The sequence below is a fragment of the Pleuronectes platessa genome, chromosome 21, assembly GCF_947347685.1.
Source record: "Pleuronectes platessa chromosome 21, fPlePla1.1, whole genome shotgun sequence".
NCBI lineage: Eukaryota > Metazoa > Chordata > Actinopteri > Pleuronectiformes > Pleuronectidae > Pleuronectes > Pleuronectes platessa.
Window position 1 is genome coordinate 8,943,385 of NC_070646.1, and position 27,223 is coordinate 8,970,607.

The 27,223-nt window shown below is 42.6% G+C and overlaps 2 protein-coding genes and 1 non-coding gene across 8 annotated transcripts; 1 reads left to right on the forward strand and 2 right to left on the reverse strand.

Moving 5' to 3' along the window:
- Positions 1-807: 807 nt before the first annotated feature.
- On the reverse strand, positions 808-11,181 carry polr3e (polymerase (RNA) III (DNA directed) polypeptide E). 2 transcript variants are annotated; one of them, XM_053413270.1, is made up of 21 exons: positions 11,034-11,181; positions 10,105-10,221; positions 9,230-9,280; positions 9,022-9,099; positions 8,802-8,917; positions 8,500-8,582; positions 8,077-8,184; positions 7,737-7,786; positions 7,517-7,636; positions 6,937-7,022; positions 6,676-6,720; positions 6,480-6,571; positions 6,088-6,208; positions 5,744-5,825; positions 5,574-5,633; positions 4,814-4,971; positions 4,659-4,720; positions 4,105-4,556; positions 1,902-1,979; positions 1,542-1,664; positions 808-1,462 (listed from the first exon to the last, which is right to left on the reverse strand). In XM_053413270.1, the coding sequence occupies exons 2-21, from the start codon at positions 10,141-10,143 to the stop codon at positions 1,406-1,408; spliced, it is 2,061 nt and encodes a 686-aa protein (XP_053269245.1). In that variant the 5' UTR covers positions 10,144-10,221; positions 11,034-11,181; the 3' UTR covers positions 808-1,405. The 2 variants fall into 2 exon arrangements, with proteins under 2 accessions (XP_053269245.1, XP_053269244.1); XM_053413269.1 differs by having other exon boundaries at positions 11,021-11,176.
- A 3,110-nt stretch (positions 11,182-14,291) lies between these two features.
- On the reverse strand, positions 14,292-25,708 carry eef2k (eukaryotic elongation factor 2 kinase). Of its 5 annotated transcripts, none has more exons than XM_053413272.1 (19): positions 25,499-25,708; positions 24,736-24,997; positions 23,639-23,698; positions 22,392-22,492; positions 20,885-20,945; positions 20,711-20,748; positions 19,785-19,956; positions 19,362-19,511; positions 19,151-19,283; positions 18,937-19,064; positions 18,302-18,509; positions 18,133-18,197; positions 17,798-17,875; positions 17,238-17,294; positions 16,301-16,432; positions 15,925-16,113; positions 15,726-15,850; positions 15,371-15,549; positions 14,292-14,845 (listed from the first exon to the last, which is right to left on the reverse strand). In XM_053413272.1, the coding sequence occupies exons 2-19, from the start codon at positions 24,982-24,984 to the stop codon at positions 14,733-14,735; spliced, it is 2,238 nt and encodes a 745-aa protein (XP_053269247.1). In that variant the 5' UTR covers positions 24,985-24,997; positions 25,499-25,708; the 3' UTR covers positions 14,292-14,732. The 5 variants fall into 5 exon arrangements, with proteins under 5 accessions (XP_053269247.1, XP_053269248.1, XP_053269246.1 ...); XM_053413273.1 differs by having other exon boundaries at positions 18,317-18,509; positions 24,736-25,000; XM_053413271.1 differs by having other exon boundaries at positions 24,736-25,000.
- Positions 25,709-26,361: 653 nt separating this feature from the next.
- Positions 26,362-26,443, forward strand: trnal-uag (transfer RNA leucine (anticodon UAG)). The gene has a single exon. It is a non-coding gene; the product is annotated as a tRNA-Leu (tRNA).
- The last annotated feature ends 780 nt before the right edge of the window (positions 26,444-27,223 follow it).

Genomic DNA, 27,223 nt, shown 5'->3' on the forward strand with positions numbered 1-27,223 from the left:
ATATTCCTGCGGCAGTTCTCGCTTGCATGGAAGCAGAATTTTTAACAATAAAAAAATGTGTATAAAGGCAATAATTACGACAATAGAACACTTGCAACTTGACATGTTTATTGAGCGAAGTAACAAACCAATGCAGAGAAAATAATACAACCGTCATTTGCCGAAGTAGGAAATCCTGACTTTAGCCTGATGTGAACACTTGAGAATCAGATGTACTGTCTAAATGTCTCCAGTCAGACTAAAAACATTCTGGTTCCTCTTATTCGTCATGTGAACAAGTGGGAGTTTGTCCTGATCACTTTGAGGTAGAGGCACTTCAGATGGAGGCTCGAGATAGCAGCGCATGTCAATATACCAGCCTTTCCATAGCAACAACTCTTCCACCGCCCAAACAAAGGTCCAAAGACATCCATTCTTTTTGTCTTTTTTTTTTTAGCACGTACCAAAATTAAATCCCAAACAGATTTGACAAAACCTTCGTCCAAATTGCATCTCTATTGGCTCTCATCAAAATCAGTCTCTTGATTGCTTCTCACAAAGAAAACGCATCTGTACATTCAACCAAGAAAAAAAAACCTCAACATCAAGCATTTTATGCACCTCTTCTCAAATTTTATATTTGACTAAATGATATAGAAACTTGGGAAAAGCTGCATTTTCTGCAGCAGTTTCCAGGTCTGCGAGTGCCCAAAGATAATTAAGTGATTTTTTTTTCAATAATACGAGAATAAGGATTTCAGGGCCTTTTTGCATCCTTTCTTTTCAGTCCCTTTTGTTGACGTTTCCCAAATTTTTTGCTTTATCACTTCATCAACGCTTAAAGCTCACTTTTTACACTTGTGTATTGCGGGTGACAAAGATCCATCAAAAAGGAGGGAATTTAATGGATACAAAAAAATGTATCCGGTTCTACCTAGAGGACCTTAAATAATGTTTGCTTTGTTGACAATTTTTTCCATGGTGACGTTTAATCAAGTAAAATGAAAATATATTTAGCTGTGGTTTGTTTTCCTGGTAGACACCCCACTGATCTGGTAAAAGTTTAATTCAAAAATAATCTAACATGATGGTCATAGATCTACAGATAAGCCGTATGCGCATCCATCTGTTTCTTCATTTTTGTATATTCAGAAGTTGCCCTCAGTTTCTCCAGCTGTCTGTGTGGTTATGGGAGGAGCTTCAGTTCACCATCAGAGTGCTCACGCTAACGTTTCAGATGAAACAAGAAAAGCTTTGAGTTCTGAGCAGAGCCGACAGCTGAAATCCTTTTCCTCCAGTCAGCCACCCGGCCTCGGGAGCTGGGCAAGCTGTGATTGGCTCTCGTCCCTTTGACTGCCCTCCCACTGGACACCCGGGAGAGGACTTCACTGGTTGTCGGTGAACCGCAGGGGGCAGGATGTCAGTGTCAAGACTGAATCGTTCCCTTGAGGTACCACATCCCTGCGTGGCTGATGCAGCACTCCTGGAACCAGAGGATGAGTTACATGTGAACAAATTATCCATTAAAAAGGGCGAACATTAACTCTCATCACTGATCTCACCTTGAGCACCCGGTCGACGTCCGCCTTGGGTACGTCTTCAAAGTCAAGTGCCAGTCGCGCTTGTAGCATGTTCCTCCTGATGCGGTAATTCTTCGTGAACAGTTCGTACAGCAGCCGGCGGTGCTACAGGAAAAAAAAAAAATCAATCCGCAAATTAGCGGATTCCTTTGCAGTGTAGAAGATCTGCTTTCCATGCGTTTACTTGTGCAAATGTTTCCAACTGAAATTTTAAACAGAAAAAGAAACTTGAGGTGAAAATCCCCACACTCTGAGGTGGAAAATGGCTGCTTTCTGAAAATCAGCAATCATTGAAAGACGATAAGGATGTAAGGATAAGGGGGATGTCGTGAGGGAGTTTACCTTGTCAAAGTCTTCACCAGTTTCCCACAAACCAAACACCTTCTGTTCATCGGCTGCTGCTGTGGTCTGAGCAGGAAACTACAGTTAGAAGAAAAGAGCAAAGTGACAAAAACTGTTACACAGGACGTTCAAATCTCTAAAGCTGCTTTCAAATGTGCTCTGAACTCCGGGTAATCTCCTGAAATTATCCAGCAGAGCCTTATGTGACGACATCAACACCTGTGTCGATCTGCTTTAAAAAAAAAAAAAAAAAAGGTAATTTCCCCATCAGAATTTATATGAAACTTCCTGCCTCTTGCTCCAACTCTCGTCTGAAAGCTCTGGAGATTTCTCTTGTTGCTGTGAACATGTTGTTGCTGCCTTCTTCATACGTGAAAGGGAAACTCTAGAGAAACACCAGATCTAATTGTGCAGACATGCTCCGGAGGTCATTTCTTTAAACAAAAAGGTACAAATTGGTATAAATCTTTAACATTTCCTTCAGACGTGTCGTTAGTCTATATGATTTGTTGTCAAGAGCAGGTCGACCACCAGACGACTCAACACTAAACGCATTAAACCAGGATTTACCCTCCAGACATGACCCACTGACTCAAAACTGATCTTTAAACCGTCACACATCCAGACAATATTGTTCACCGTGACATAGTAGAGAAGTTATCTGACTCCAGATCTGCCTGCGTTTGCAAGCAGCGTCGCAGATTAACCCCCTCCTTCAGCAGTAATGAGCTTTGCTTGGAGGCCAATAATCTGTTGCATAATAAAGATGGCACCCGGCCGTTCCCTGCCCTACGGCGGCTGAAATCCTCTCATGTCAAGGATAGAGATGGGATAAGAGCTAAGCCAGGACAGGGCTGGTCCTGGCAGGAGACCTGGCTGCTAAAGGAAACAAGTGGATGGGGCACAGAGCAGCCCGCTCTCTCTCTGCCCTATGAGCAAACACCAAGCCAAGAAAACACAAGTAGACTAATAACAGACCACAACTAACTAAATAAAGCCTACAAACAGCCACCTTAGTCCAAACCCAGAGGGAACAGCAGGTATCAGGTGGCTGCGGGGACTTCAGTGCAACTTGAGAACCACTTTGGTTCAGTGCACCTTTACAAGCAGCAAAGCGCTGCTGAGAAAAACGACCGTTAATGTCGTTATTTCCAGGGAGAAAACTGATAGCTGCTCTGTACACGTTAAAACCCGGCAAGCAGGTAAAACAGGTGAACATTTCATTCTGCTCCATCCTGGGTCTTTGATCTGAGCGGGTCTGAACAAAATTCAACCGAACCATGCATGTTTGAAATGTTCCAGCTCAGCAGGACATGGTGAGACATCACCATTCTCTCATTCAGCGTCACAGTCTGCTCAGTATCGTTCTGTTGCTCCACTTTTCAGTGTTCTGCTTCATGTACAAACAGCGGATGTGGTCACTGCACTGACTTCCTGTTGTTCTGTGTTTCTGTGTGTGTATTGTGCTTTCCTGGGTTGGTAAATCGTAATCTGTCATTCATGAGAATAACCCATTTGTCTTTCACTACCATATTTTTTTAAAAGTTGTTCAGTTTGGTTTTGGATTTTTGTTTAGTTTTAATAAGTTTTGCCGGAAAGTTGTTTTATTTTGACGAAACTTATTTTATTTTAGTTCTTAGATATTGTTTTTGTTAAATCCAAATGTCAAGACAGAGAAGTTAGGGCAGCTGGGAAAACTGCGTGCAGCTGTCCAGAGTTTTGACAACTGCCGATTTGATTATAACCAAACTTCATTTTTAGATTTGTGTTCAATCATCTGCTCACTGGTACCATTTGCAGACACCACTGCAGCCTCTTGCAGAGTTTTGCCTAAATATAACGGAACATTAATATAACTGTTGAGATCAACAAAAATAAGCATTTAACGCAAACTGAATGTGTTTAGAGTCATCAGGACTCAAGAAAAAACTAACAGAGCCCAATCCGACCGCATCCCAAGCTCTACGTTTTCCTCCATTACAGGAACGAACACAGAAAATAATCAAGTAGATATCCCATCCAACCTGACCAGAACATAATTTCAAACTTGACCCACACCCCCCCCCCCCCCCCCCCCCCCCCACACACACACACACACAGACTGAGAAAAATAAAGGAAAACAGCAGCATCCGGTGTGATTTTGAGTTTAACATCCCAAAAGCTTGTGAATCCTTCACTTTCTTCCCCTGCCTGGATACTCACAGGCACCATTATCTGTTTGCAGCGGCAGAGCAGCATGGCGTCCTGCAGCACGTGGTCCGAGACGGACTGGAAGACACTCCATCCCGCGGGCATGGAAGCCAGGTGCAGGTTAAACAGCCTCTTTAGCTCGTTCAGCGTCAGTACAAAATGCTTCCTGAAAGTCTTTGTCACAAAGTCCTGCAGCTCTGGGGACGGCGTGTTGCCGTTAGTGTGATCGAAGTTGGGGGAGGTGGTGCTGGGGTAACCATTTACAGAACCGTTGGGGACGGAAGAGGAGGGCGGGCAGGTGGTGTCCATGGGCTCGTCGTCCTTGTCGCTGACAGGTTCCTGTTTGATGTGGACGGAGCTTCCTGCCCGTTTGGTGTCCAGGTCCTTCTGGAGGGACGAAGTGTTTTCATGCGCTCGCTCCTGTGCCATCTTCAGCCGCTCCTCGCCACTGACATGAACAGGCTCTGGAAACACACATCAGCTCATGTTAAATTAATGTCTTCTGAATATTGTACGTGCTATCCAATACAATAAGGTGACTGTGACAAATACAAGTGGGTACCCACCTGGTTGAGGACAATTCTTTGGCATAAAGTCTTCTTTAGAGAAGTTAAAGACCTTTTCCAATCTTGAAAAAAAGATTGGTACAAATTAGTCTTGATAGAGAATCAATTACCCTCCAAGAGAAATGTTTTACTATGCTGCTGCCTCTGTAGCCTACTTGCTCTGGATGCCAAGCCACAGCATTTGTTGCCTGTGGGCCACATCTGGGTGTTTCTTAATGAACTCGGCGTCGGTAGGCAGCAGGAACTCCCAGCCCCGGTTGACCCGAGGTACTGCCACATGCTCCAGGAACTCCTTCACATCCTCCGGAGGAAGCTGACAACGACAGAAAGGAGGAAGGAAGTGTTAGTTCTGTTTACCTGAATGAACTGAAACATTTGCCGCCTCAGGGCGACAGCTGCAAACAAGTGCAAGTGTTCGAAGAGGATTCCAGCTCTGCATCTAAGCAACTGTGAAAGACGGTGGCGTTACTGAGCCTCTCAGCTGGAGTTGGTTTTTGTTAATGTCAAACACTCACCAAGAATTGTATGTTGACAATTCTGTAAACAAGATGGCTGCCGACTTTTTTCTGTACCTTCACACATAAAACCTCTTCTGCAAATTCTGCATGATATGTGCATAACACCCTACGAGTCTAAAACCTGCTGCACACTACAGGATTTTAAAATCTTAACTAATTTCAACAAGGGAGACCACAGACATCCCAAAAGATGTAACTGTTTTTTAATCTTACAATATTGAGAGAACACATGCAGGCAGCCTCTCTCATTTGCTATTGCAACTGATAACTCACCCAAGATCATTCTGGTCAAAATAAACCTGAGATGCTGTGATGCTTGTTGGTAAAGAAGTTTCTCTCTATCTTTATTTATTGCCACTCGGGTAAATTTGCTATTTTGCTCCTTGCTGCTTCTTACTTTGATGGTGGCTGCAATTTCCTTCCTCATCACAGAGCGCTCCAGAGTGAACCTCCACATCTACAACGAAAGGAACAGACTCAAATAAAAAAACTGACAACACAAAACAAACCACCAGGTTCACACTGTCATTGGATTCATTTTGAGAAGTTCAGTTGTTGACAGCTCACCACGAAGTCTCTGCCCCGACAGAGCACCTCAGCAGGGACGCTGCTGTGAGGACTGCACGTGTTTTTAGGATACAGAACATCACTGAGGGGAAAAAAGCAATAATACAAAGATATCACCAGTGTTTAATGTGACAATATTAAATCAAAAAAGGACAAACAGGCTCCTATGTTATTGGCTGCAATGCTCTCCAGAGTTGTTAGGGGTAACATTAAATTGTCATTTTGAAATCTAAATTTAATCTGTGCATCAATATGCAGAGGAATAATTGGATACACTCTTCTTCATATCAAGTTTCCACATAGACGAGGGTGAATTCCGTTTCACTAAAGCTGCTTGGTCTCACCTCTTGACAACCCAGCTCCCCTGAACCAGCAGCGCCACCTGTTGGATGCAGCGCAACACCGCAGTTGAGTCTGTGCCAGAGGCGAGGAGGCCCATGAGGTTAGCAAACGGCATTATCTTGACTGGAGATGAGAGAAGATGTCAGAGGAAAGAGAAACGAACCTTTACATTAAATTGTATAAATCTGATACAGCGTGTGTGGATCAATATAGTGAGTCAAAGAACTCTGCATTCACTGACTCTGTAGCTGAAGAAGATAATTGGATGTTTTAAACAGTTTCGCACCTAATCTGGGACAGACCTCAACAACTTGGTGACCAGTGAACAGTTTTGCTACCAATCAGCTGTTCAAATGACCAGAACCTTTTCCCTTTTATAACCAGTTTAACTTACCATTCTTCATCAAGGTCTTGACTTGGTCTCCCAGCGGCAGAGTACGCAGCTGAGCCATGGAGAGCACATTACTGGGACCAACAGGTTTCACACTAACGCAAAGAAAAATGGGAAGGAGACGTCAGTGATGATTCATTTCTGGAGCAGTCAACCAGTTTAAAATCTATTCTTTCTTCTGAAGACTAGGAACACTTACACTTTTTCCTCAGCGAGAGGGGGCATCAGCATGGCCAGGTACTCCCTGAGGAAAGAGGAGAGATTAGTCAGGGAGACGTGAGTAGAACAACTGAACATGGACATTCGCTCCAAACCACACAAGTAACGTTATCAAATCAGAACAAACAAGCAGTGTGGTGTTGAAAATACATCTGTTGTGTTACCAACATAAAATGAATACGGTACAGACAGCAACTTAAATAGTTCTCCTGGTCAAAAATATAAAATGAATTATACTCACTTGGGAGTTTTGACCAGTTCCGAGTTCTCAGAGGCGTCCACGGACTGACAGAAGAGGTACTGCCTTTCATGCTCTGACCGACTATCCTGAATTCAAATAACATGACAAAGACAAAAGTGATGAGAGAAGAGATTCATGATCAGATCTCCTGACAACAACAAAAAAGCAGATTTCAGACATGATCATGATCATGAAATCCGGTCCAGACATTTTTCAGAATTTGCTTTGCTCAAATGAAAGAAATTAGCAGGAGGTTGTTTGGGTCAGAAGTGTTCACAATATCGACAGAGATACGACAAGTTGTCTGTGTATTCTGCATGAGATATTTGTTTTCCTCCAGTTTGGTTGTGTGTTAGAAGCGTCATCGACACACCCACCAGCTGTACATTGTCCAGACATGTTCCTGCTGTATTCTGACATGGGCTCCCACAGACATTGTCCGTACATTTTACTCTGGGTTTGACAAGAAAAGTTCCCAAAAAAAGTCCAGAGCAACTGACTTGGAGATTTGCGTTCTCACATACATCAGCTGACAGTAAACTAAGAACTGTGGTACCCTAACAGTAAGTGCACCCCCTACCTTGACACCATGGTAGTGCAGGTGGATCCAGGGCTCCTCCGCCTGCTTCTTCTGAAGGAACTCGTAGGACTGGATCCTCCTCTGCCGAGCCTGCTCTGACTCAGGGCGAGCAAACCTCACCTGGAGGGGAACACGTGCATGAAAGCTCAGAAACTGTGGCCGTTCATGGGCACATGAAGTGTGAGTCATTGTGTGTTTACGTGTGTGCACAAGTTCTCACTGTGACGGCCTTGACATCTTCCTCGGCTTCATCCTGTGAGGAGTCTCCACCTGCAGACAGAATACAGAAAACATTAGACATGGCCGACTTTAATCCGGTAACGCACGTTCTAAGATAATTGATGAAGGCTTTAAACTCAAAAAAATTAAGCACAGACTTTGGAAAAAACACAAATTGTGAGCTGTATTTAGGGATTTGGCCGTGTATTTTTGATTTTCTTATATTAAGAAAAAATAGTTGTATAGTCACAGTTTTAAAGACACAATATACAATCTTGAATATTATTAGAAGCATCAATTGATCTCACATATTTATTTGATTTTGGAGAAAAGATAAACACCTTCATTGGCTGCTTCCCTCTCCCTGGTTTTGTTATCAGCCTTGTCCAGGTAAGAAAAGCTGGGTCTCATCTGGAGGATTCCTGTCAGAGGTGTGATGTGAAGCTCACCTGTTGACATAAGCAATAAAAAAATGTCACAAACCACATCCTGGTATTAATCCGTATTTATGTGATTGATTTCGTTCTCATGTTAAAACGTCAGCAAGACAATCGTGTTTACACATTTTGTTATCTTGCACCTAAACACACAACACATGTGTAGGGTAAGTTAGCACGTTAGGATAGGAAAGGTAACAGTGATAACGGTTCACATGGACTCTGATCATACGAGTGACTTTTGTGTATTTGCAAGATGCAGCATTGAAGACAGACCAAGCTAAACACAAGCACACCGCTACAGAAACACTGGGTATTAGATCAGACCTTTGCGAAACACGGCTGCAGCGTATCTGGAGGTGTTGGTGGTGGCTTGGATGGACGAGAAGGTCTGTTTGTCCATCATCTTCCTGGAGAGGAAAAAAAATCAACCAATTTACTATTCAGCTTCACTTCTCAAGAAAAGTTAATCAAAACTTCCCTGTGATGAAATTCTGATGAGTAATGATTTTATCTAACTCTCTGCCACAAAGTGAACGACTGTCGATGTCAAACGATTCCTGAATACGAGCAGCGAACAAACAGGAAGTAGCACAAAGAGCTAACTAGAGTTTCAACAATAGACCTACACTGAATACGTGTTGGTTTCGTCGAAGGTTGTGCCATCCACGTTCAGAGCTATTTGTTCTCCCTTGCTGCGACAGTAGTTTGGACTTGATGCGTTGATGGCCATTTCCAGCTCCACCTGTACAGTGATGAGTGCAACAAAACACATGTTACAGTCACTTTCAGGTGAATAAACAGTTCCTACACTGATGAGGTGTAAAGTAAGAAAAGAGCCTCTCGTACCCTTTGCTGCTTGGGTTTGATCTTAGCCATCAGGTGGTTGACATCGTCATAGGTCATGGTGGATGGCCGGACAGGGTACTGTGTCAGAGGAACAATAAAGGAGATTGGTAAATCGAGACATCATTTATCAATCACAGTGTAGATTAGAAGAGACAAGATTAAGGGAGTTGCACTCGATAGGGTTAATGACAACAAAGAATGGACTTACCTGGAAAAGATACAGCTTGTCTGCGAGGCTTTTGGCGAGGTACACATCAATCTAACAGAAACAGAAAGGTTGATCAAAGCTATTCTGGCTTCACAATCTGATGTGAGGAACTGACAGATGCTACCAGTAAGGTTTGGCCATGGCATTATGACAAAGCCAGACTTTTGGAACTTTTTTAGCTGTAATGTCAAATTTCTGCTGTGTTTTAAGCTCTATTCCAAAAGAGAATTTTGATCTCAATATAATCCTGATTGAATAAAGTTTATGAATAGATGTCAAAATAAAACTCTGTGTTTAATCTATCTTATACATTAATTTACTCAGTTTGCAGCATCATGCAACCCTACATGAAAATAATCATACAAGTGCGATGGTGAATCCAACATTAGCACCAGTCGAGTTGAAGAGGACAGAGTAAGATCAGTGCATCTCTACCAATAATCACCCTGCAGCAGTGACACACATAAATAAAGAAATAATATTGTGTATTTGTGTTAATTATCAACAAATTGCCCACCAACAGACTGAATGATCCAATCTGGGCCAAAGTTTAACTTTCTAAAAATGCTGTAGTTATTTGCAAATGTTACTTAAAAAGGATTTAGTAGCGCATTTTCTAGGAACTATTTTTAGATGTGGAATAATACATATTTTGTGAGTTTTTCTGCTCCGCTGTGCTCACACTGATGAACATCCAGTGAAATATTGTGTTGCTCACGGATGCAGCTTTAAATAGATCTGTGGACAATGATGGAGTGATACAGCACAGGGGAATGAGCTTCGTCACACTTCAGATACAAGGCCTGCAGTACAAACTCAATGCGGATTAGAATATGACATCAGCTTTATGCTTTAACATCGGCCTGTGGACGTACCTCTTCTATAATGGGGTCGTCATCATCCCCGCTCGCCATATTGAAGAGAGCAGAACGAGGAGGGGAGAGGAGGAGATGAAACAGGAGGGGAGCGGCAGCAGATCTAAAACATCCGACCTGGAAATAGACAAATTGTTTAATAAGATGATTTATTCTGCACACACACACACACACCAACACAGTGGATGATAACAGAGGCAACAGGACAAAAGCAGCTGGACCAGTATCAAGAACAATGTGCCTTGGTACAGGAACAGGTCACGAGGCAAAGTTACATCAGATTTCCTCAGATTTATCAGGGAATTTCAGGATGTCAGTCTCCAGGAGATCTGGCAGTAAAGCGGTTATTTTAAACAAACCCTTTCCAGAGAGTAAATCACTACCGTGATCTGACAGAAAGACCAGAGTCATGCAGCCTGTCAGGAGGTGCCACCACTGACAGCCAGGTACAACTCACATGATGCAACACAATGTAAACCACATTAAACTACTCCTCTTTTAAACACTTACAACAAAGAGCAACATCAGACTCCATTAAAGTTATTACACGCCGATATTCCTAAAGAGAAGCAGTTGATCCTGGCTAACTTGGCTTCATTAGCATGCTAGCATCCAAACCCTCCAGCCCCTTGTACAGGGCCTGGCGCTACACTGCGGGTTGAATTCTCATTTCCATACAAAAGATTAAAGAAACCCACGTGTATGTGTGTAAAAAAAAAAGCAGGACAAACAGCGACAACACTTCCGGTAAACAAACGTGCAGCAGCGAACGAAGCTAGCTAACAGGCTACAAACTAGGCTAGCTAACTTTAACCGTGCATTAGCATAGGCTAGCTGGTGGAAATAACACACAGTCAGTCGCTGGGTCTGGTTCAACCGACGCGTTCTCATACACTCCACATAACCCCCCCCCCACCTGCTCGCTTCACCGTGGAGGTGCAGCTATCTCCTCCGTGTGAGGGTCGGCGCTGGGGGAGGTCTAACTCGGGCAGGGGAGGCGAGCTGGTGGTGTCGGTGCCATGATTGACTCAGCTCCACACGCAGACACGTGGGGAGGAGCCCAGGCCCATGATGCACAGCGACTCCACAGCGCAGTTGTCTCTGCTCTTTGTTTGTGTGCACAGGTGTAGCGTTGTGTTAAAAAGAAAACGGTGTGGGGGGGTTGTGTGTGTGGATGTGTACGGAGAGGAGGTCAAGTACAATTTAAGCCATGGCGGAGGTAAAATGTCACCTATGGCAGCGGTGGGATTCGAACCCACGCCCCCGAAGAGACTGGAGCCTTAATCCAGCGCCTTAGACCGCTCGGCCACGCTACCTGTCGTGCGGAGGGAGACAACATTGTATAAATCGGGGGATCTTCGCATTGGATTTATTGTTGTTTTAAACATGATTAAGCTTGTTTTTTGTATTAGATATTACATGGAGGTGCAGGAGGCTTATATAATCAAGCAACAACTGTTTGCTTCGGAACTGCAGTTTGAGAGGAGCACAAACAAGGTTCTCCTAGATGAGCTGGAGAAACTTAGAGCTTCAAACAGTGAGATCATTCAAAGGTACGAAGCAGAAAACCTCAGAGCCGGGCAGCAGGCCAGCCACCTGATGGCTGAGCTTGAGAAAGTCACGTCTCAGATGCACTCCTTCCAGGCTGAGCAGAACCTCCTCCGTCTGCAGATAATGGAGGAGATGACATGTCTCTGCAAAAGTGGTGCTGAGGAGAAAATGCTTCTGCAGAGACAAGTGGAGGAACTGTGGAGACTGAGTTGTCTGAGGAGACGCCCAAAAAGAAGAAGTCTTCAATCTGGAAAAAAATCAGACAGCATCTGGGACTGAGGAGGAGGAAGAAGCAACCTCACAACTGATTCACACCTCACACTGGTTCACCTGTGTTTCTCCTGCATGAAATCATGTCTGAGAGGAGGAATTTAAAATGCTAATAAATGTATTTAAGTGATACAACATACATAATGTATATGTATATTATATGATGTTAACAAATATTAAACATAACAATTATCCTCAGAAAGCATTGACATTTTGGGTTTCCCTGGAAAACATTCAATTCCATTTCAATTTACAGCAGGATTCTGGACTTCCATGAGTTGTAACTTTTTGCAGCGGATGTGTCATCAAATTGATGAAGTTGGTTTTTTTTCAACATTTATTTAACAAACAACAATTTACGTCAGTGATTTTTGCTTTTCAGCTATAAATCACCTACTTTTATATGTATTTATTTATATTGTAAAATTATCTTTACTATTAAATTACTGGAATTACTTGCTCTACAAAAATGTTAAAACAACATATTACTGGAGCATTAATGTAATACTGTACCGTATTTGGTCTTAAATGCCACCAAGCTCCACAGGAAACAATAATGACACATTTTCATTGTACAAAGCGATGCAAACTTTATTTTACAGTTTTATACTGCAAACATTTTAACATGCATTCATCCGAGCATTCATTAGCATTTGGGTGCAGCGAAAGTAAAACCATGTCCCTTGTTTTATTTTGTTTGTATTTCTTAGTTTATCTCTTTCATACAGATGGTCAGAGGCCAGAAGGAAGCAGACATAGGAAATGAGAGAAAACAGGAATCTGCATTACTGGTTTAACAAACAGAGAGAAGGAAGGACAGGAACCTAGAGATACAAGCCTGATCCTGGAAGATACACACACACACACCTAAGGCATCCATAGAAAAAATCCATTCACTACTCTGTAATAAAAAAAGATGTAAACTGCAACCATCCAAGTTGTGTCCTGAATGTGTAAAGGGTCAGACTAGCTGTCTGTCAGACACATGATCTCCTGTATCCCCAATTACTCCTCCTCTATCAGCGCCCAGGCCTCTTCAGCTTTCATGTAATACTGGTTCGCCAACTGGCCCTTCATGGCGGCCATGGCAGCTTCTGCTGCTTCTGTAAACAGATCACCTGCAGGGAGAGATGATGGCGATGATGAGATGATGTGAGAGGCGATTAAGGAGGCAGTGATAACATTTGCATCAGATAATGTTTTTTCCGAAGAAACACTTAACAGATACAATTAGAAGGAGGATGGTGATAATTTATATGTTTCCTGCTGTTAACAAATCCCTTGAACAGACAAAACCAACAATGACTTAAAGCCAATGCTATAAAGTCTGGTTTATCTTATTCCTCCATCGTTGTCCATATTGGGACTTTATTCTTTTAATATAACTACACAAAATAAAATGTTCCCCTTTAAGTGGCTCTAATACTCTGTCGTAAAAGAGTACTTAGCCATGTATGGGAAAATAATGAATTGCTGCTGAGGAGAAAATGCTTCTGCAGAGACAAGTGGAGGAACTGACTTCTCAACTCTCCCTGATGAAGGAGAGAGAGGATGTCAAGCATCAGGAGTGGCAGGAGGAAAAGGATGAGGAAAAGCAGGAGGAGAAATGGGGGGAGCTGCAGGAGAAAGAGGAGGAGAAATGGGGGGAGGAAGCAGGAGGAGGAGAGCCTGTGGACAACCCTGCCTACCTGGAGTCCCTCTCTGATGCCCTCCCTGCTTCAGAACCTGTGGAGACTGAGTTGTCTGAGGAGACGCCCAAAAAGAAGACCTCTTCGATCTGGAAAAAAATCAGACAGCATCTGGGACTGAGGAGGAGGAAGAAGCAACCTCACAACTGATTCACACCTCCAATTGTTCACCTGTGTTTCTCCTTCATGAAATCAGGTCTGAGAGATGGAATTTAAAAATGCTATTAAATGTATTTAAGTGATATAACAAACATAATGTAAATGTATATTATATGATGTTAATAAATATTAAACATTACAATTATCCTCAGAAAGCATTGACATATTTTGGGTTTCCCTGGAAAACGTTCGATTCCATTTCAATTTACAGCAGGATTCTGGACTTCCATGAGTTGTAACTTTTTGCAGCGGATGTGTCATCAAATTGATGAAGTTGGGTTTTTTTCAACATTTATTTAACAAACAACAATTTACGTCAGTGATTTTTGCTTTTCAGCTATAAATCACCTACTTTTATATATATTTATTTATATTGTAAAATTATCTTTACTATTAAATTACTGGAATTACTTGCTCTACAAAAATTTTAAAACAACATATTATTGGAGCATTAATGTAATACTGCACCGTATTTGGTCTTAAATGCCACCAAGCTCCACAGGAAACAATAATGACACATTTTCATTGTACAAAGCGATGCAAACTTTATTTTACAGTTTTATACTGCAAACATTTTAACATGCATTCATCCGAGCATTCATTAGCATTTGGGTGCAGCGAAAGTAAAACCAATTCCCTTGTTTTATTTTGTTTGTATTTCTTAGTTTATCTCTTTCATACAGATGGTCAGAGGCCAGAAGGAAGCAGACATAGGAAATGAGAGAAAACAGGAATCTGCATTACTGGTTTAACAAACAGAGAGAAGGAAGGACAGGAACCTAGAGATACAAGCCTGATCCTGGAAGATACACACACACACACTTAAGGCATCCATAGAAAAAATCCATTCACTACTCTGTAATAAAAAAAGATGTAAACTGCAACCATCCAAGTTGTGTCCTGAATGTGTAAAGGGTCAGACTAGCTGTCTGTCAGACACATGATCTCCTGTATCCCCAATTACTCCTCCTCTATCAGCGCCCAGGCCTCTTCAGCTTTCATGTAATACTGGTTCGCCAACCGGCCCTTCATGGCGGCCATGGCAGCTTCTGCTGCTTCTGTAAACAGATCACCTGCAGGGAGAGATGATGGCGATGATGAGATGATGTGAGAGGCGATTAAGGAGGCAGTGATAACATTTGCATCAGATAATGTTTTTTCCGAAGAAACACTTAACAGATACAATTAGAAGGAGGATGGTGATAATTTATATGTTTCCTGCTGTTAACAAATCCCTTGAACTGACAAAAACCAACAATGACTTAAAGCCAATGCTATAAAGTCTGCTTTATCTTATTCCTCCATCGTTGTCCATATTGGGACTTTATTCTTTTAATATAACTACACAAAATAAAATGTTCCCCTTTAAGTGGCTCTAATACTCTGTCGTAAAAGAGTACTTAGCCATGTATGGGAAAATAATGAATTGCATCTGTTGTGATTCCATCTGTCTACAGCCGCCACCTTCATTTCAAGACAACACAGGGCGAGTGTTCGATACTCTGAATATGGATTTCAGTATGATATTCCTTTAAAACATAAGGGTATACTCTGTGTATTAACACAGTGCGGTCTGTCGAGCCAGTGTGGACTCCAACCTGCTCTCTGTGGGTCTGCGGTGAGGTTGTGGCCTCCCTCTAGGAACATCTCTCCCGCTCTGGCCAGCATCAGGTGGCGAGGCTCATCCTGTGTCCCATCAAACTCTCCCCCCTCGTCACAGTCCGTCATGTTCAATGCACTTTCATACCAGCGAATCGCTTCTGCCCAATCCTGCGTTCTGAAATTTAGTGACAGAGATTAAACAAAACAGAAACATCAAAAATCTTTCAGTCTTAATTTGACCTTGCCCTAAAAAAGTCCCACCAGGGGGCAGTATAATCATGACTGTAGGACAAGGACTCCTTATCTTTCTAACTCAAACTGGTTCACCTGCTGAAAACAAGCTTCACTGACCTGTCAGCAGACAGATTGACTCCTGAGTCAAAGGCTTTGGCCACAATAATCATTGCGGATCTGTCACCAGCCTCAGCCGCCAGCAGGAGATACTTGAAACCTTTCATCCTGTTTCCTGCGCTATCCTGCCAACAGCACAACCATGTTAGAACACACAGGAGCACACAAGACCACAGTCAAATCAGCTAGAGAATAGTACCTCCAGCTCCATGTCTGGCAGTATGTGATGAGGCAGCTGCAGATAGCACAGGCCCAGGGCAATGATGGCCTCCAGCTCTCCACACTGGGCGGCTCTGTCCAGGTGGAACATGGCCGAGTCCTGATCCCACTGCTCGTCCTTCTCACAGAAGCGACCGGCTTCGTGGTACCGCACCATCCCCAGGTGGACCTGTGGAGGAGGAAAGAGATCCAAGATATATGTTGGACGAATGAAACTGATAAAAAAGCACAACCTTAAATAAGCTACGGTACGGTGACCATCAGGAATAAAAACATCTGTTAATGCAAGTCATAGTCCTGCTATCTGTCATCTTTATTAAAATCTAAATCATCCAATGAGATGGGTTAGTTCTCACCTTTCCAAGAATTGACTGGCCGGTCGTTTTCTGCAGCAGAGTGCTGAGTCGCTCCACCTCAGTGGAAACACACGACGGTCGGTGGACGTGAGCACGAGACGAATGGTAGAAGCTCCACTTCTCCTCTGTCAGCTGGGCACAGCCACGCAGCAAAGATATGAGAAGGAGAAAATAAAAGGGAGAGCGTAAGAATCTGTTCTTCACCACAGTAATCTGAAATGTAATTATATGAAGCCAGGTAGATTAAGTACAAAAATCACACTCGACTCTCAGGGGTGTACCCATCCAGAAAAAAGTGCTTTAATTCTAGATGGCATAGATCAGCTTTTTGCTCAGAGCTGGAGGAGTGCACCCCTGCAGGCCTGTCAATCAGCAAATGCACAAATCATGTGAAGCATGAGCACACACACACACACACACGCACACGCACGCACACACCACACACACAGTCCCCTGCAACACAAAGTTATTATGGCGTGAATCATGAGCAAAGTTGGTGAAACAGAGGTAGATGGTGTTTCGCTTCCAAATCTCATTTTCAGTTTCTCTCCATTTTAATTCTTGTGTTGGTTCACTAAATCGAATAAAGAGCCGAGGGAACATGGCTCACATCTGAATTTTGAGAATCATGCTTGACAAGATGCCCGAGCTTTCAATCCTCCGTGCAAGTAATCACCCATTCGTTGTCAGGGTTGAATGAATTTAGGTATGCGGAGGCTCTTGGAGGAGCTACCACCTTCCACTGGTGAGGGAGGACACAGAGCAGGAGGAGGTTAGATTAGTGGGAAAATGAGGAACAAATTTCATTGTTAAAAAAGAAGGGATGAGGGAAGAAAGGTGGGATGGCAAAGTGAGGAAAAGAAGAGGAAAATTCAAGGAGGTGTATGATTGAGGCGGGGATGAGGCTTTAGACACTGATGACTCTACGTTTGTTTACCCGTCTGACACTGTCCTCGTCTGACTCGGAATAATGCCTGTTGTATCGATGCTGAGCCTACGTGGTGACACAACATGCATTACAGAGGCTACTGTCAGAAGATCCAACAGTTATCAAGAGCTTAATGTGGACAAGAAGAAAATGTTAACAGCTGCTGAGAAGACAGAACGACAAAGACGACTGAGCTGTGTACAGGAACAAGACAAGTCCTAGATGGCAGTCAGTGTAAATAAGTGTTCAAATGGAGACGTCAGGACAGTATGTTCACAAATGTCTCTACAGATATGAAAACAATGTATTTAGATTCCTTAATACAGTGTAGACACTAAACATTAGTCAAATGAGTTTAATACCTATCTAAACCATCTTTACCATATCTAAAAATATATTTTCTGACTATGTTAACTTGATAACACATGTATGTCTTTATCAACTGAGGAGAAGCTGTTTATCTCAATAAAATAAGAGATTTCTATACTTGAAAATATCCTGGAAACCAATCCTTGAAGTTGTCTGACTGGTCCAGTAAAAAAACACAGTGAGGTCAAATGAGTCTTTACCCCGTCTACGTGGTCGCTCGGATCGCCTTCACTCCTCCTCTCGCTGGGGTATCCGCTGTCACTGCCGCTATCCAACTCCTACAGACGGAAACAAATCCAAATAAAGTCAGTGCAGTGACTCGTGTGAGTGCAGCACATAGATGACTACCTTTATAAAAAAGGATGAAGTAAGTTATTTTGCACACAGTGTCTCACATTAAAAGTGTTGTTGCTGTATTTGAACTTTAAATCCGATCCCCAACCGTTCAGATTTGAGACCCAAACTTCAGCAATTTGGTGAAAGGAGAATGTGTCAGTGTTATTTGTGCTTGTCCCGTTTACCTTATTTTACTCACCTTATGTTCTCCTGTGTTGTTGTTACCGAATCTTTCATGTTCATTCATTCCAGTAAAAGATAAACCTGTTAGAACACAGATATGTACATATTTACAGTGTGAACACCAGGCTTCACTACACAAAACATACATAAATGCACATTGTGTATTGATGACTTCAGGCCCGTACCAACAGGCGACTTGCCCATTGTTCCAGATGCAGCTATCGGAGATGAGAGGATGAGAGGCGAGCAGGGGACCGAGTCCACTTCACTCGTGCTGTCGTCTACAGATGACGTCTCAGAGAGGCGGGACATCCACTGAGATCCTGACACGGTGCGAACACGAGGGGAACCGCAAGGCTCCTCGCAGCCTCTCAGCACCGTCTGGGCTGACCGCTGGAGAAAAACAAGATGAAACTGCACTTTCAGGTGATGGAGCAGAAGGAGGCAAAACAAGCAGATGATACTGAAGATAATGCAAAGTATAATATTTTTATGAGAGTGAGCATGTGCAGTCGAGCAGAAAATGTACCGTATTTTCACAAATAACTGAGTCCAATTCTATCCATTTAAATATTTTCTAATTTAATTTGTATGTATTCATGAGGAAAAAGGACATTAAGTGTGTTACCAAGCTGGTTAAATCTAATTCTAATTCGCCCTAACCCTAACAAATACAATCAAATTCACTCCTGCTTTCCCCCATTTCTGTCATTATTATTGTTATTATTTTATGGATATGTTTTTCGTGATCTACCCTGATGTAATGCTGACGTCTGGCCCTGTCTGTCTTTCTTTAGGGTTATAAACATGTTCAATTTACGAGCAGTTTGTTGGTGCAGTCCAGCTGGGATTTCTCCGCAGGTGAAAGGTCAAAGGGCATCAGGCCCATGCTCTTGCAGATCCTGTTACAGAGGTGGGAGTGGAAGAACAGCGCCATGCCTCGCACACCTGGAACACAGGTACATTATGGTCGAGATGCGATATCTCTTTCAGCATCTGTCAAAAAGCTTATAGTAAAACTGACAGAACCAAACCTAGATTTCCATCTCCGAAGTCCGTCCCCTTCTCGGTGTGAATCTGAGGGTCAGTGTAGAGATCCCCGACACCCTGGATGTCCACCACGATCAGCTGGTGTCCCGACCGCTCGAAGCTGAAGTGACTAAAAGCCTGTTGGATACAGAATGATTGAGATTAAGTGATTGTTAGTTGAACACGTATCAAGATCCGAGGGGTGACTTCACTCACCTGCGGGGTGAGTCTGATGTTGTCGTCCCTCACGAAGCCAGAGTTGGAGTTGTATTTGATGTATTTGCCCTCAATGTAGTGTTCCAGGTGGAAGAGAGGTTTGCCTGGTCGGTCCGTCATCTCCACCACGCACATCTGCATGATGTCCACCTGAGGTTTACAAACAGATCAACAGTCACTCACTCACACATGGTCCTTCGAATCAAGGGCGGAAAGGCCAATGGTCAACATAAAATAATCTATAATCATCTGTTGCATAACTAAATCTAGGATTAAAGCTTTTTCCGTTATCAAATGAAGGATTAAAGGATTGTGCAGCCATGCGCTCTGAATGCTTTCAAAGGATCATAGCAGATTTGATCCATATTGTCTCGTCCCATTAACGAGTCAGCGTCAGCTTAAAAGCAAACGTTGGTCCTGCACCTGTTTGGGAGGTCGGTGTCGGTTGTATTCCTCCCCCCAGAGTTTGGCCTCCATCTGCAGCTTGACGTCCTCAAAGTAAACCTTTCTTTCCACCGACTCCATGTAGCTCTTGGCCACGTAGTTCGATGCCGACTTCCAGTTGCTGCTATGCGAGAAATTTGACAATTTTTTCCTGGAGGGAAATGAAATAAGAGTTAGAATTCAGAGTAGAGGGAAGCATTTGAATTAACCCTTCATTTATTCACAGTAGGCAGCTAGAATTGCACCAAGGGATAGATTTATTTTAATTTTTTTCCCATCAACTGGATCTTAACTCAGATCTGCCCAACATGACCCCAGATAAAAACAGCTCCAACCGCACATGTTCAAATCCTTCAGGGAAAACAAACCACATTTCACATGTGGAGATTTATGCTTTTAAGGACCTAACTTGTTTGGGCTTGTTGGGGCTCGTGGTAATTTGCCAGACAGTTTTTTCCGTGGGTTACCGCAAATAGCAAACAGCTGAAATGAGGGAGTTGTTGACGGATGCCTCTCATCTGCATTTCACACATAACTGAGGATTAAACATTGACAATTACGCTATTATTCCTTTTCTCATTCATTCTGCGACGTCATGCAGAAGCCAAATCAGTTTGCTGTGTACCCGAAAGGCTCCAATTCTATTAGTTTAAATCAAAGCCCTGCTGCCATCATGGACGAGTTTATGAGCTGATTCATACTCTCTGTTCCATCTTGGGCTCATAAACTGAGGAGTCCTACAGCGGCTCTCCTCCTGAGTCTGAGCCAGAGGAATGTGGACCTACACCAGTTATAGGCCCCAATCTAAGAGCTCCACACTCCTCTGCTTTGCTTCCACTGTCAGCCTCTGTGACAGGAACACAAGGGCAATAACCGCTGGATGAGAACTGATGAGTAGGACTTACGTTCGGAAGCACTCCCTCATCGCCCCTTTCCCGAACGGCTGCAAGAAAACAAGAGAGATGAATTAGACCAGAGACAACAAGCTGAAAGACTTTCTTGAGTACATGAGAGTTTTAAACATAGGCCTTACAGTATTTCTTATACTAACAGACGCATTTCAAGAGGAAAAGTCGTACCTGAGTAGCCATCTTGATGTGGATCTGGTCCTGAGCCCACTCCCCTGTGATGGCATTGTACCTGTGAAGAGGAAAAGTAAATAAAGTCAAAATAAGTTATACTGAATAGGCTCAGTCGAATATCTTGTTTTAAAAATGATGATTTGTCTTTGTCAGCGTAAATTTTGTTTTGACCTGTTGGCTGGACAAACAGTCTTTGCCATGTTCCTGTTTGTCCTATGGGCATTAGCCTGTCACCAGCCCATAATCAGTTCTTATCATGGTGGCGTAGGACACACACAGTTCCCTCTTAATACAGAATCAAGCAGAGAAGAGTGAAAAGGTGTGCATGTTTTCTAGAGTGTGTTATTTTTCTCCTTTTTGTTTTGGAATGCGGGTTAAGGGAGTGAATGTGACTCATGAAATCCTATTAGTTGAACACACTGTACATGTTTACTGGGTCAGTGTGTCTGTTTGTCTTGTTAGGGTGTGTGGCCGGAGTTAATGAGTAATACAGGAACTGTAGCTGCAGCTGCAAGTTTTCACATCTGAAACCTGAGTGCCGTTAAACAAGATTAAAATATAGTCACTCCTCTAAAGCCTGGGAACACCGTGTACCCTGACTTTCATTCCAGATCATACTGGGCCATTAGAGAGAGAAGAGGAGTGAGGTTACATGTGAGCAAAATTAGCACAAGAAAAAAAAGAGTGTGGCAGTAAATCCCAGCTCCTGACAATTCCTCCTCTCTCTGCAGTCAAGTCACTCTGTGTGTTATGTAACAAGCCTCAAACACACACTTGGCCAAAGGAATCCATTTCCCTGCTGTTTTGCACAAACCCATTCCATTGTGTGTCGCTGCCTTCATGCAACGTGTCAGAACTCTGCGAGGCGCGTTTGGGTTTTTGTAAGCAGTCGCACTGAAAATATAAATATCTGTGCTGCTGTGATCCTGCCAACAATATGACATGATGGAAATAGTCATCTGTGCTTCATTTGCCCATCGAAGGGGCCAGTCATGTTTGTCAACAGACAAGAGATTAGCACCACTGACCGAGATACGAGCCAACTAGGAAGACTACAGTCCCTTCAGTGAAAGCTCAGGGCTAATATCAGTCAGGGAATCTCTCATTCTCACCTAATGCTGAACTATGTTGCTTGCCAAATTATATTCAATATTTTAATCTCAAAAATAGATGATAAATTATGATTTTTTTTGTGTTTTTTAGGTCATGGTGCCCACTTAGCTAAAATTACTATTTTTCTCTTTTGTGAAAATAAGCAATTGTTTGCCAACACGGACCAACTTTATGAGGTGGTTCTCCTCAACCGGCTTGAACATCAACAAACACAACTTTTTCAACTTTTGAAACGGATTAAAGGAATCCAATTAAATAAACACCCAAGCTGTACCTCTCATACAACAAAAAGGCCTTTTTCAAAGTACAAAGAGGCACATGAGTAAATAATCTGCATAGGTAAAAGTTCCATCACTGCTGTTGATTTACGGCAACACAGGGTTATTCTTACCTGTAACGAATGCAGGGTTCTGTCTCAATTTCCTCCAGATGAAACTGAGCCCAGGGGTCGGGCATGGCTTTGGCCTTTTCAATTGCATGTTTCCATGCATCCTGTCATGATAAGGAAACATATCTTATAGCTCGCAGTATTAGTATCATGTACAAATAAGGGAAGAGTCGGTTTCCAGAACAGGTTAGCCAGAATACTCGGGGGGGTGAAACACGGGGAAGCTGTTTAATGCAAAAACTATGAAATATTGTTTGTCCAATTTGTGCTTTTTCTGCACAACATTTGTCATTTTCAGCCTTTAATTGATAACACTATGGTCACAAAAGAGGCAAATGTAAATGTCACTGGTTCTCACGGAACAGGTTCCCCTCAATCGGCTACAATGCAAATGATTTATCAATTAAGCTCAGGGATGAACTAACGGCAGCTTAAGCATGAAACAGTTTTTAACAGGAAATGAAGAAAAAAAAAAGGAGGAAGAAGGAATTAGGACAAATGAATGATTCTTTAAGTAGAAAGGAAGCATACATTGATTATAGAAAAGTAAAATAAAAATAACTGTTTAATGAGCTTATCATGATATAATACATCACACTTTAGTACAAGGCAGGAGTCTACTATGTATCCATAATACTTTCAATATTTTACTGCCATCTTAAAATGAATGTTATCTCCATTGCATATTCCATGGACATCTGCAGGTCTGCCATTTAAAATAAATAACTTTCTGAGTAGGACCCTAAGAAGTGTTACTAGGAATCTAAACCTGCTGCAGTAACCCAAGCCATGACCCCCCCCCCAGCACGTCTTCCTCGTGTACTGGTCTCTGTCCCGCAGGCATTCGAGACATGTTTATATTTAGAGCAAAGGGTACACATAGAGAGAAACATGGAGGGTGGTGTTTTGGACTGGGAGACTGTCACGTCTGTTTGTGAGGAAAAGCAAAACAAAAACAAATCCAAATTTTTTTTGTTTGTCAACAAAAATACAACCACCCCGGTGTTGGTTAGTGATGATATATGAACTGTTAAGTGTTGAAAAAAGGAGGATGCATTGATTAGGATGAAAAAAACACCAGCATAAAATGAGTCATGGGAAGAGAGAAAAAGTGAAAAGTATGTTGCTGTTAAAATAAAAATAAAAGTAGGAAAAGGATGTTAATCGCAGAATGGAGAAGGAGACGGGAGGCGTGGATGGTCACGGGTGAGGATGAAGAGAACAAAGATATCATTTAATCAGTAACATACCCGTGCGCTCTGAGACAAAACCTTGTACGAGCGAGGTTCTGCCACTGTTTCTGTTTCATTCTACGTAGAAAAATGGAGAAAATGTGCGGCTTTAGACGCTGTCAACAACAACACCAAACAAAAACCGTGTTTCGACAGCACATAATCACATGAGGTAAGATATCATCTGTGATACTTCCTGTTCTCGTCACAGTAAAAATGATGAAGTGGACATTCACATAGATAGCATACACATTAGTTTGTGGGCAGATATCCTGTCTCCTTATAAGGCAAAGAGCTGTTCTTGCAGCGTATTGCAGAACAAGAGTCTTTGATGGAGCCGAACCACAACACACTGACTACAAATAGTTTCACTTCATATTGAGCGACAAAAATCGATTCAGTTACGAATCGTGATTTTTTTGTGAATGACGATTTTAAATCGCCACGCTGCCTCCCAAATCGATTTTTTAATTTTTTACATATATTTATTGGTTTTAAACGGGGGGGGGGGGGGGGGAGCAACCTCACCCCAGAGCATGTTGACCGGCTCCTCTTGTTTTTGCACAAGAATCTAAACATACCCAAGCACTAGCTTTGCATAGCCTACATGCAAACAACAGTGAAGCATAGCCTACTTTTTGTTTATTTCAAAGTTTATATTTAAGTAAACTTTTATTCGTTCTATTTAATTTACCTTTTATTTATTGTTTAAAAATAGCCTAAGTGACATTCATTTCTTAATCTGTCAGTTTGTGTGCCGTTGACAGGGGATATACAATAATAGGGCACATTTTTATTTATTTTCTCTATTGGCTGCCCGGCAGTCATTAAGTTAATGTTAATATTTGAAATAAAACTTGTAAAGCTCTAAGTGACTTTGACTGTGTTGTATTTGAAGGCATGATTCAACTGTTTTCCATGCTCCCGTAATATCGAATTGCAATACTTACAGAATCGCGATACATATCGTATCGCCACCTAAGTATCGTGATAATATCCTATCGGGAGGTCCCTGCCGATTCCCATCCCTATCATCCAGTTAACGATTTTTAACTGTTACCTGACTTTACACGTGAGCATCATCTCGCATCCCGTCCCAGGGGGCAACAGCTCACCTTGTACTGGAAGCTGTTCTTAGGGAGAGAGTTGGACAGCTGCCGGGTATACACCAGGTTCTTCAAGTAGTGACAGATTTCCACGGCGGAGTCGTCCAGGATGGGGCTGATGATCTCGCTGTCGTCGTCGTCGCTGGCGTTGGCGTCGCTCAGGGAGGATGTCCGCTGGCTGGGGGCCCCTCGTTGGACGGGGGGTCTCTTGGCGCTGCCCTCCTCCTCCATGGTGAACATCAGGTCGTCGTCCTCCATGATGTCTGCTGTCCTGCTGATGAGAGGAGGCAGGGGAGTGCCACACAAAGAGTTCATCTATAGCAGCCATGCTGGGGCCGTGAACACAACACGCCTGCATCATGGCTGCACAACCACTTATACAATGTGAGAGAAAGTTATCTCTGCAGCAGGATGTTAAATAACATAAAAAGTTATATAAAAGCTGATTTAAGCAGTGAATGTGAGCATCAGCATGAAAAAAAACAAACAATTGAGCTCATTACACTGATGGTGTCCAGCATCTGTAAGCACCTTTGTGTTCTGCCGCATTGTGTATACAGATGGTTGAAATACTATCACACCTCATACCACTCCTGTGCTGCTGCAGACATGGGTCATGTTGAGCTATGCTGCAATACAACCTCCCACTAGAAGAGGATTCGTTTTCCTTTGGTCGGTCTGTGTGTGTTAGTTCCATGTCTTTACAGAACAGACAGTATATCACCCTGAGGCCCAGCTTTCCTGTGTCAGAATGTGAAACTCTCCCACTCACCTCTTCCGTCTCTCGGTTATAAACACAGGGCGTCAGTAGCGTCAGTAGCTGCAGGTTCAAGTCTCCTCCCGGGACAGACCACACCACACAACACTCGGTCGGTCGGTTCTGGAGCTCCAGAGTCCACCGTCGATCCAGGGAACGAGCCTGTGATCGGGACGTGGATCCTCCACAGCCACCCGAGCCCGACGCACGTAGCACCAGCTCTCTGACAGACACGCCCACACACTACAGCTGCATTCAGGGCTGTCGGAAATATGAACGAACAACATGGGACAGGACAAACTTTCAGCGATCGAATGCAACTAGTGCGTTTAATCATCAATATTTCATTGAATTTGAAATGTGCTTACTTCCACTATGTTAAAGACCACATTTCAATCTCAATAGTTCTCTTTTTACTTCTGTTTCAATTTAGTTTTATTTGTATTGCATCAAATAATAATATGTTATGCTATGCTGTGCTATGTTGGTTATGCTATGGTATGGTATGTAATGCTCTGTTATGATGTGGGAAATTCTAAATGCATAATTTAAATAATATAGAAAAATATGTTGTTTTAGAGCAGAAACACTTCATATTGACGGTAATGGAAGAGCATTTGAAAGCAGCACTGGCTACACTTAGCATGTGTTAGCTAGCCTAGCGTCACACGAGAAGACACCTGGTTCAAATGGAAAGCGTTTACACACGTGATGTTTCGGCTACAGTACTCCCGTTATATATAGCAGGTTCATTATGTTGAGATCAGTCAGTGTTTGTTGGAAGAACTCCTCTGGATTAGGTAACTGTTAAGCTTCGTCAAAGCTACACATGTAGCAAGATCTTTAAAATAGATTGTTGGTCTCACCTGTGACATCGTGGTAGCGTGGCCGAGTGGTCTAAGGCGCTGGATTTAGGCTCCAGTCATTTCGATGGCGTGGGTTCGAATCCCACCGCTGCCAATATCTTTTGATTGTTATGTTTTTTTATTCCACTCATGGACAATTTAACACGTTTATCCATCGTGTTGAGAGGACACTCATCTCAATTTGAAGTTGATCTGATGTAAAGCCTGGGACAAGTACCTCAAAGTTAAAGGTGATCAGAGGAAGATGGAGCTTGTGTTTAAAACCAGGCAACTTGGACACAGGGTCATTTGTGTTTCTTTATATCTGCAGTTTCTGTGTTTGTTTTTACTCTGCATGCTGAGGCTTTGACCTGGAGGCCTTATCATCAGCATAATAAACTCTTCTGCATGTGCACTACAATAAATCTATCAACAAACAACACAACACAATGTTTTACACAACTGGCAACTAATCCTTATTGTACTGTAAATAATACAAAGATCATTACATACACTGAGTATCAGCTCCTCTATTCTTCTCAATACAAGCACACTATTAAAACTTGTTATAATATAAATCCGCTCATCTTATAGAAAGACATTTGTACTTGTGATTGTTATCTGAAGCCATCGTATGTTGTCTCATCTTATAGATTTAAGAGATTGTACTGAACAAGTGTCTGAAGGAAGATTCAAATGCTGTATAAAGATGTCTCCCTCTTGTTATAGAAGCATTGTTAGAAAATACTTCAGAGTACTTGACAGATTGTCCAGGCAGTAGGTAGCAGATTGAACTCTCTGTCGCGAGCTGCTGTTCACAATGTTTTTAATGTGTCTCAATCAGCTCTTAATGATACATATTCATTATGTGTTCTTTGAAGGGATTTGTAGGTAT